The sequence below is a fragment of the Trichosurus vulpecula genome, chromosome 5, assembly GCF_011100635.1.
Source record: "Trichosurus vulpecula isolate mTriVul1 chromosome 5, mTriVul1.pri, whole genome shotgun sequence".
Taxonomy (NCBI): Eukaryota; Metazoa; Chordata; class Mammalia; order Diprotodontia; family Phalangeridae; genus Trichosurus; species Trichosurus vulpecula.
The window spans coordinates 208888280-208899479 of NC_050577.1; the positions used below are offsets into that span (position 1 = coordinate 208888280).

General features: G+C 36.4%; 1 protein-coding gene across 1 annotated transcript in view; it reads right to left on the reverse strand.

Annotated features, from left to right (window-relative positions):
- IL2RA (interleukin 2 receptor subunit alpha) overlaps positions 1-9924 on the reverse strand; it is a 55000-nt gene extending 45076 nt beyond the window's left edge. The window contains exon 1 of the mRNA XM_036761102.1: positions 9848-9924. Coding sequence (XP_036616997.1) covers positions 9848-9914 — 67 coding nt within the window. The 5' untranslated portion in view covers positions 9915-9924. The remainder of the gene's footprint in view (positions 1-9847) is intronic.
- Positions 9925-11200: the final 1276 nt, after the last annotated feature.

Here is an 11200-nt window from a genome sequence, read left to right on the forward strand (position 1 = left end):
CACTGAAACTGTACCTAGTGTGTCTTTGGCTTCTGATGCAGACACTCCCAGCAGCTCTCTGATGTCCTGGGAGGGGGCGGGCAATAATCCTCTGGATCCTTTGGAGTAGATAAGGTCCTACTCTGGCCCAAAGGCAAGGAGATGGAACTGTAAGGTTAAACAACATTTGCTTTCTGGAACTCTGATTCCAGCTCACTTTTACGTAGGACCCAGAGAGTCTGACAAAATCTCTCTGCCGCTTGGAACAGACTTCCTGTCTGACACCTTTTACCTTCATTCGATGGCCTTCAAAGACTTTTCACACTTAGTCTAAAGCTGTGATTAATTGATTGAGATTAATTTTCATCTAGTTAAGGTATAAAGGCTAAACTGGGATAGGGTACACCCCACCTTATGGATGAAGTAATACAAAAGTCTTCTGTAAAGTGAGGCATCTGGGAGAGAGTTCAGTGTCATTCTGTAGGGGTGGGGAAACTTATAGAATATATGTTGGGAAGGAGTCCAATAGTTTAAGTCCTGGAGCTCAAAGCAAACAGTAATAACATAAGTTATTTACAACAACATAAAATAACATTAAATTAACATAAATTAACACGAAATCAACATAGATGCACCTAATAAACAGATTTTTCATAAAGGAAATTTCCCTTTCACCTGCTCCTCTTTTTTTCCACATAAGTTGTTCTTTATTTCTTTAAGGAGTGCTTTGTTATTTATTACCATTTAAAAAAATATTTTGTTGAATATTTTTCAGTTATATGTAAACATTTTTTAACATTCATTTTAAAAAATTGAGTTCCAAATTCTTTCCTTCCCTCCTGCCCCTTTAGAAAGTAAGGAACATGATATCAATTATACATGTGAAGTCATGTAGAACATATTACCTGTGTTGTAAAAGAAAACATGCATGTTTTCTTTCACAATATGACTAATAAGGGAATATTTTGCATGACTGCACAGGTATAACCTATATCAAATTGCTTGCCATCTCATCACCTACCCCTCTGGTACAAAGCACAATTGAAAATCTAAACTGAGACAAAGGGTAAACCAATATGAATAGATGTTTTTAAAAGAAATGCATTTTTTGCTTTTGTAATTATTTGTAATTGTAATGTTAATTCATTACTCATTCATTCAAATTCTCTTAAAGAACTACTGGACATCTGGATATTTATAATCAGCATATTAATTGTTTGAATACAAATTGTGTTTATACAATGTTAATTGGTGTTTGAAAGAAGTTACAGTTTGGCCTTTCAAGGATTTTAAACATTTTCATCTATAATAGCTTATCCTATATATTTGTATGATTTATGAACATTTATAATCTTCAACAAAAAACAATTCTGGCTCCACCTTGTCTAAATCAAATTCCCAATAAGTGGAGTCTGGGTTGCCACTTTTCTTTTGATCAGGTTCCAACTTTTGTTCTCTATACTTGGAATACTTTTTCCTTGCCCATCTCTTCTAGCTGAAATATTTATCACCTATCCTTCAAGACCTTTCTGAAATCCACTCGTCAAAAAAGATCTTTGTTTTTTGGGAACCAGATTTCTGCTTTATACTTCTTTTGAGCACTTATCACATTATCTTTTGAGTGGTAATTATTTGTTTATGCATCTCCTTTGCAATATTGTAAAAGCCTTGAAGGCAGGGACTGGGTCATGTTTATCTTTATGTCTTCCTTAGTGCCTAGCACAGTGCTTTTCCCAGAGTAAATGTTTGTCAGACTGAATTATAAAAGTGTTCTTTGTGTGTTGTAGTGGAAAGGACATAAGAAAAGACATAAGTAAGAAGATTTGAGGTCTGAAACTGCAACTTGTGTGACCTTGGACAAATCACTTTTCTTCTTAGGTCCTTCATTTCCTAATCTGTAAAAATGAGGTGTTCAGGCAAATAGATTCCCAGAGGTTCCCAGTTCTCAAATTCTATGACCTTAATAAAAGGAAAAAAGAGAACTATTTATACATAAATATTCAGAGTTGCTTTATTTCAGTATAAACATGGATTAGTTATTGGGTGGTAGTGGTGCTAAGGGCTGAAGGTGTAGGTCTGTGGGGGTCTCAAAGGAACTGCAAGAGGCCCAAGAATACCCAAGGAGCACCTGGTAGTGTTTTGGCATTCAAAAGCTTCCTTCAGGATGAGGCAGCTCTCACTCTCCCTAGCATCACTGATATCAGGCCATCTTTTCTTTGTTCCAATTTTCTCAAGATCTGTGATTCCATTAGTACTTCATCCGCTGGCAGATCACAACCTCTTTGTGCCTTAGTAGATGGTCTTTAGGAATTGCTGTAGCCCCAAAATAGACTACACTACAAAAAACTAGGTTATAAGCCTCTTCTCAACCTGGATGACACATAATGGTAATGAAAAACCTCAACTTTTTTACTCATAAAGCTGTTGCTTAGAGGTCTCACACAATCCCCTCTACATATATATAGGGTGATTCATTGAATCACCAATAGAAGCTGTTACAAAGCTTCTGAGGGAGATATCTATTTTCATCTGTATCAGAAAATGGTGGGTGATTCTGTGGGCAGAAATGGCAATTCCTGAATGTAGTAGGTTTAGTCCATCTCCGAGAGGCTCAGAATTTCCTCTGTTTTGTGGGTTGTTTGGGGCAGACTTAATTAGGCTGTGGTGCTTTCTTTGAAACTGGGTTATATGCAAAGAAGGAACACAAAACTGCTCTTTGAGGTCAGAGAGAGAGAGAAAGGGAGCTAGAGGTGACGGAAGCAGAATACAGAGAATCAAAATTGGCAAGAGGGTATTTCCATCATTAACTTAGGATAATTAGTTGCCACCAGATCACATGAATAACGGTGCCTGTGGAGGGTAATACAGGCCAAGGAATTAAGAATTTTTCATAAACAAGAACAGTGGTATAAGACTATTTTATTCATTTGCACCTTTTTCTTTATGAAAACACATTTCTTTATTAATATTACATCTGTCTCTTGCTTCTCTCTACTTATAAGCATCTGGTTGCAGCTTGCTTCTACTGTTACTTAATTGCTGTTACCCTGACTTTTCTGAACATTTGCTTTTGCAAAATTAACTATACCTCTCTTATCTAGAGGCTTCTTAGGAATTTTTTTGGGGGAGGGGAAGCTAATCCTACTCTGTCCTACTTTGCCCATCCTATTTTCACTGTTCTTTAGCGCAAAGGATCTTATCAGTTGTCATCTCTATGTAAATGACTTTAATATATGATATAATATGTATACATATGTATTGTCAATACTAGCTGCCTGTTGGATATCTCCAGCTAGAAAAAGATATCTCAAATTCAACTTTTCCAAAACCAAATTCATTATCTTTGCCCTATTTGCTGAAAGCTTTCTCTCCTACAAACTCCCTACTACTGTTAGAAGTACTACCATACTCCCCATCACTCAGGTTAAAAATATTTTCCCTCTACCTTGCCCCATATATATGAGTTTGAAAATCTTGACCATTCTATCTTCATGATATCCCTTGTATTGTCTCTTTTTCACTCACACAGCTACTTTTCTAGTTTAATCCTAATCACCTCTTGATTGGATTTTTGCAGTTTCCTAGTTGGACTCCTGGCTTCTAGTGTCTCCACCTCTCCAAATGAATCAAAGCAACAAAAGCAGTCAAGCAACAAACATTTATTAAGTACCTACTATGTTCCAGGCAGTGTGCTAGAGACCAAAGATGAAAAAGTGGGTCCTAGCTCCGCAAAGATTATTACCCTTAATGATGCATATGAGATCTGGACTGGCAACAAAATCATATCAAAGAAATGGGAGACTAAAGTTGGCTGTCACCTCATATACCTGCACATGGAGAGTTCTTCTTCAGTAACCATAGATTATAGTCTAATTCCCTCCAGGCATTGGAGGAGGACATGAAAGTGGTAGTGTGTGTGTGATTATAGTCATTACTACTAAAATGCTATCTTTAATATACTGAGCCAGCACCAATCAGCATGTTTACTTTAAGTTGTTTTTCTAATAGTGATAAAGAATTTTCAGTGATTCACATATACCTAGTGCAGTAAGCGTGTGTTTAATAAATATTTTTTTGAATGAATAAATTTACCCAAGCTATCTTCCCCATTATCCCTTATTGAACAATGGGGCACAGCTGATCATAGTAGGAGTCAAATGATTAAACCCATGACTTTGACTTCATTAGCACAGTGCTCTAACCAATTGAGATAACCAGTCACAGACTTATCTAAGTCGCGGTAGAGATGATACTGTTAGCAGTTGTATCTTAGACTCTAATGACTCTAATCCCATTATATCCATAATAAATAATGATTTTTTTCTTATAACATTATCATGATGTCCAACCTCCAGATAATGACCTATTTCAAGCAACGTTTGATAGAAACACATTCAACCTTACTGAAAGAGTATGAACAAGTTTCTTGGGTTGACATTGCCTATGCCTGAGAATGTTAAGGACAGAGTTTGTCTTAAGATAAAGATTGTCTTTATTCATTCCTTAATCCCTCATCTCTATTTTCAGTCCTTCAGTGTCTTCTTGATAGTCTCTGACTGTCCAGAGTCCCCCATTGAAGTGCCTCACTGGAAGAGAGGAGGAGGCAAAAACAATTTTTTTTTCCTACCTCATTATCCCTATCATGGCTTACCTGTTCTGTAGCCCACATTGTGGCCCATAAGGGCCATATTTTCTGCTAGGTATTGATAAGTTGTGATAGGGTATTCAAAAAAATGTGTTTGCTAATATGTTAACTACCTCCTATGCCCCCTTTTCAAAGTAAAATATATGATTTTATTTGAAATGCACAGTCCCCAGAAAACCCTCAGGCACTTGGGGTTCTAATAGTGGAAATTGCTGGCAGGTTTGGCATAATTGGTGGGGAAGATAATTTTGGAGGGAGGAAGAGATTTTTAAATTCTTTTAAATCAAATTAAAAAAAAACCTTTTTTTTCAAAAAAAATTAGAGTATATAGACAATGTACACATTGCCCTTACAGAGGCTGGCCAGTAACATAGCTTAACAAACTGTTTATAGATATTGTGTATGTGTGTGTGTGCACACTTTAGAATCATAGAAAGATCATGAGCTGCTCAGAGACTTTCCCCCTCCACCAATAGAATTATTATTTTTGTTTTAAAATGAGAAAAACTGAATGTGAAAGAATGGCTTCCTAAAGGAATGTCAAGGTCATGAACTGAAGGTTACCTGTGATGGTTTTCAAAGAATTTGAGGATGGAAGAAGGAAGATTCCACAATTCATGGGTGGAAAGTTGAGTCACCTCTATTTTGAGGCCCTTTTTAGACTTTTGCAGATTTCAAACATTTCACATTAGATTTGTGCTCTTCTGCTCTCTCCAGAGTTCAAAGACTCTGAAAAGAGTGTGCGATTCTATTGTACAGTGATCCCGCAGCTGACAATGTACCTGAAGGTAGTGTGAGAATGTGAGCATTGAGTCCAGCAGAACAGTTTGAGTGAGATGACTTGCTCTCCTTAGAGCAAAAGTAAATTCTCCTTCCTATTGCTCTTGGGGTGGGGGTAGGAGAGGTTAGAAGAAGGCAGCAGTCATTAATTTCTGCACCCTTCCATAGTTTTTGCTTCACTTTTTTTTGGTGAGAAGATGGAGTTTACGCAGGAAACAAGCCCCAGTTCCTGGGGCACCTGGCTGAGCCCAATCAGTGTGCTGCCATAGCAGCTCCTCTTTCTACCTAGGATTTCTGTTCGTTCTTTCACCACTGCTTACTATGTTACCGTGTTATATGAAATAATGGCTGCTAAGTTGATTGATATTTGGGCAATAGAAAATGGGAACAAAAACAGTCTGGAATAATAATAATACACTTATCCAGTTCCTGTTTTGGAGGAAGGCACTGAGTGGGCAAATAGCCAAATAATTTGTGAGGTAGTAGGTCACAAAACATAGTCAGGTTTAATTTTTTTTAAAACCATCCCAAGGTAATAAGCAAGACAAATAAAAATCAAGACAGAGATTTAGAATTGGGTGCCATATATTTCTTTAGGCTGCTGTAATCAAGAAGCTCAGGTCAAAGAGAAAGAAGATAGGGGTTCGTTGCCCTGGTTTTCTTGTATTTCTCTCTCTCTTCCTCTTATTCATTACCTAGAAACCATTTTTTAGCAAATCTTGGGTAGGAAAAAGAAAGGAAGAAGTAAGGACCAGATTATGATATGACGACCTTTAGAGGTCATTGAATATAGTTTGTATCACATATGAATGACTTTTGCAACAGCCTTAATCAATTGTTATACATTCTTTGCTATAACATTTCCAGTGACTGAGAACATGTTATCCTAGGAGACATTCTCACTTAAAGAGGAAGTCTTCCTCTTTTAGAGTAGTGGCTTTCTCACAATAGATACAGCCTGGAATAGAGATAGTAGGGGTCTATGGATACTATACTAATGTAAATATTCCCTCAGAAAAGGGAGGGGAAAATCATAAATTATGTTTTTGCCATGACTCTTAAAGTAGTTCTAAATATGGAATATGATATAACATGTAAATAATGTGCTAAGGTGTAAGCCTTTGATAGCTCAAAGATCGATGAATGTGTCTTGCATATTCTCATAATGGAAAACTTCTTTATTCAGAAATATATCTGACTTGAAAATATCTCATTTTAACTAGACTTGTTTCATTTTATATTTAATTTCTACTGAGTTCCTGGGTTCCTAAGAGAGCTTTGGTTTGGTTTCAAGGCTATTGGAGATGATCCTGTGGTATAAGAAGAAAGGAAAGTACTGTAAGTGGTATCAGGTCTGTGAGCAAATCCTACAGTAAAACACATGGAAGATATAGATTTGATTTAGGAATCACGATGCTTCAGATAGCCATGAGGGAGAGAGGTGGGGAACGAACATTTACTAAGCTTCTACTATGTGGTAGGCACTTTACAAATATTATCTCATTTGATCTTCACAACAACCCTGTGAGGTAAATGCTATTATTATCCTCATTTACAGGTGGAAAAACTGAGGCATACAGGTTAAGTGACTTGCCCAGGATCACATAGCTAGTAAGTCTCTGAGGCCAGATTTGAACTCAAGTTTTCCTGACTCTAGGCTCAGTGCTTTATCCACTATGACACCTAATTGTTTCTAGTTATGGAGTGTGAGTGGATAAACAAGGTTTGATTGGAGTGAAGGTATAATTATAGGCTTCAGTTTCAGTCCTAGTTATAAATTACTAGGTGTTTCAATTTTCCTTTCTGTTTCCTTAATTTCCCAATATGTAAAGTGAAGCTGTATAAAAGCAATACCTATTTAGAACCATGCCATGTTAAAGGAGGATGAACCTGTTTTACCTCCAGTGTATATAGCATTTCATTGGCTAGATGTACTTGTGAGTCTTTTGTATGGGGATTACCCTTTCAGAGTTTTATAAAGGGCTCAGAATGTGGTTAAACTAAAGTCTGTGACTGACATTCAACAAATGTATCTTTTAAGAGAGGGGAAAAAACATGTAAGTTGCATGTTAAAGCCAAACATTTTCTCCTTGATGATTCTTACCTTTTGGTGACATGTATGTGTTAGAATTGAGTAAGTTTGAGAAAATTAATATAAGTTTGAGAATAATTAATATAATCTCTTACAATTCATTTCCACTAAAGTTTTCTTAAAATGCATTTATATTTAGTAGTCTACTACTTTTATTTTCAAGTTGATTTGAGTTAAACTTTTCAAATGGTATTATATTTTGTATAGAGGGAGCAAAACTGGCCTCAGAGCCATGAAGACCTTAATTCAAGTCCTGTTTCAGTAATATTTTGACATGTGACCCTGAACACTTAATTTCTCAGTGCTGCTAGACACCACTCTTAATACTATAAGTAGCAGAAGAGGTCTTGACCTGCATTGATAAAGTTTCTGCACCTGGAAATTCCTTATTTAAGTGAAATAACTGGACCAATTTTTATCCCTATCCTTTATATTTACTTCTCAGTGGCATTATTAGATGAACAAGAAAGTCTCAGCAATGTCCTTTGAAGTCTGGAGGCAATGAGAGGCTTTTAATGTAAACATTAAGTTACTTTGTCTTCGTGACAAACATACAAATGGGAAATTCCAGTGTGGGCAGCAGATTTTATAAGAAAGAATAATTATCCAAAAATGTCATCTTCAAGGGTTTCCACTCTTTTTTTCTTAAGTCTAGAAATCAATATTTGGTCAGAGAATTCCTAGAATAAAAACAAATACTCAAGAGACTGATGACCTCTCAGTATTTCCACAATTCTGAGAAAGATGCCTCTAGCAATATGTTGTGGTGACAACGGTAGGAGAACATGTCTTTCAGCCACATCCCAGGAACCAGTAATATAGAGACTATGAAACCACCCACACTGACTGATTCCTCACTTGATACAATTTTACACAGCACCTTTGGGAAATTACAGACTGAAGAATGATGTAAATCAGCAAGAAATTGTGTCCGCTGATAGCCTGTTTGATTAGAGTTGTCAAATTGTCCATTGGACAATCAAAATGACATGTATTTCAAGTCTTATTTTGCTTTGAAGGAGAAAGTTTTTGAGACAAGACATTCAGTTCATTAGAGTACTTTCTTCTCAGTTCACTGACCACAGAGTCAAAACGCAGCCTATTGTAAATATAACTTCTCCACTCCACTAACACCTGGAATCGTTTTAGGTCCTTCGCTGAATGTTATCAATGGTCAGTAAAGATCTGAATTCATCTGAATATGTCTCCCTGGAATACTTTGTCATTTTGGGATATGTTAGCCTATATCCACAGGATCGTTTTACTTAATCTGATCTCCTACTTAGCAGTATAGGCAGGATATGGGTTCCATCCTCTATCACAGCTTCTATTCAAAAATTATTCTAATTCTGATTCATTGTATCATGTGCAAGTTATTCTTACAACTGTTTCAAATGAGCAACTTGGCTAGAATATAGCTCAATAGATTATTTGGTGGACAGTCATACCTAACCATTTGGCTCCCTTTTTTTTCTCTTTCATCAATCCTTCCTCATCTCCCTCCCCCCCCCCACCCCCCGCCTACTCTTATAAAACACTAAGTATATGGGCATGTTTGGCTTCATTGTCTACATCCAAATGGTTGCATTTCTTTTTTTTAAAGAATATTAATTATAATGGGTTTTTATAGGATCTCATTTCTAGTGTTTTTTGATGGAGAGAAGGTATTATGAAGTACACCCTCAACTTGAAAGAGTTGGGGGAGGAATAGAAAGGTAAAGGAGAAAAATAATGGTCCTTTATTTTCTCTTTTCATCCCTGTCAAAATCTTTGAGAAAACATATTTCAAATCACATCAGCAAATACAAATTCTGTTGCCCCAGATGCATCATGGAGACAAAATTCTCCTGGACAGAATTCTATAGACAAAATTGAGACATTTAAATCAGCCCTCTATTTTGACCATCAAAATAGCATCTCAGAAATGTCAGACCAGAAATCAGGAAGATCTACTACCTTTCCTGACTCTTTCATAGTATAGGTTGGAATGCAAAATAGACAAGTAAAGGTACTGATAAAGAAAAGTGACTGTATTAAGATATTGATCAGTATCATCCTAACAATGAACTATTATGCTATTGATTTTCTTAAAAAAACATTTTAAGAATTTGAACAGGAAAGCTCAAAAGTCCAATTCAGTTATTCATAGATATGGACCCATGAGAAACAAAGTGAAGCTTCAATGGAATCATCAATAAAACCCCGGGTTCTTAACTACCTGCACTGAACTTATCATTCTTATAGTTAAAAGCAAATTATACTTGCTGCTAAAAGAAGAAAGGGGTTTCATGGTGGGTTGAAATTATAAAACAGATTGTTTGAGGTTTTAAAAATATTCCATGTTCCCTTACCTCTTGCATAATCTGCTGCCATGAGTGAAGTTAATATTCCCCACATCAGAAGAAAGTTCCACGCCATCTCCCTGGCTGCTATGTTTGTCCACCTGGAGCCGATGAAAAATGAAAGTTCCTCTTTCTCAGCACATCTCCTAGGGGTTGGCCCCTCACCTCCTCATTGCATCCAGTCCAAGAGAGTATATTAAATACCTGTTTTGGGGAAGACCAAATAGATCTCTGAGAAAAAGACCCATCAATTAATAAACCATCTTGCTGAGGTCCATCCAATCCTTCTGACTAGAGAGACTCAGTCTCTTTAATTATTAGTCACATTCTGCCAGGAAATCATGCTTGGCGCTCTTTCTCACTAGGCCACAAGTGTGTAGGAAGTGGTTTGATGACACTATAGTTTGTGGTAATTTTTCAGACTTGGATTTTTTTTTTCAATTTTAGCAATGGTAACAGTGCTGGGAGGGGCAGAGCAGGGCTGACAAGAGGAATTTTATTTAGTCCCACATTTGGGTCCTTTACACTGAAGAGGAAAGATATAGCCAATGGCTTGTGTGGTCTGGAGGAGGGCTAATATTTCTTGCCTGTCTTTTTTTGAATACCTTTTGTTTCAACATTGTATACATCTTCAAATATGGATATCCTTAATTCTCTCTTATATAGCAAGCCATTTATTATCGAAAAGATGGGAAAAAAAGTTCAGCAAAACTAAACAACATATTGACCATACATGATAATACATATTTGCATTTGCCATTTCTTAAATTGGGATTTGGAAACTCTTTTCTATGCCTTGTGGCTGATTAGGTGGCTAGTAGACGCGGTTGTTCTAGAGAGGGAGGCAAGGAGAGTATACTTTTACGGACAGAAGAGACTTTATAGCTCCTGTAGTCAAGCCTCCTCATTTTATGTGGAAACTTGAGGCCCAGAGAAGTTAAGCCCAAAGTCACATGATTATTAAGCAACAGAACTGGGATTAAAGCACAAGTCTTTTGATTTCACATCCTTCCACTATACCATCCAAAAAGTTTGACAAGTGTGAACTTTACTAATTCTATTACAGAATAAAGGCCCCTAAATATACATACAAAAATGATAAATAAAAATAACTTCAAATTATCCATTTTCTTTTTCATAGGTAGCGTTATTTATATTAATCTGTTTTCTCTCACTGAAATAGATAATTCCTACTCTGTGTCTTCCCATTCTTGTTTTTTCCTTTCCTTTTTCTAGGGTAAAATAAGAAAGCAAATTCAGTAGCTGCAAAAGTTGGTTCTGTTTTGACTACATATATACTATATATATTTAGGGATACATCTAAGAATGAGACTTAGAACTCTCTGGAAAGGATCTGGGAAG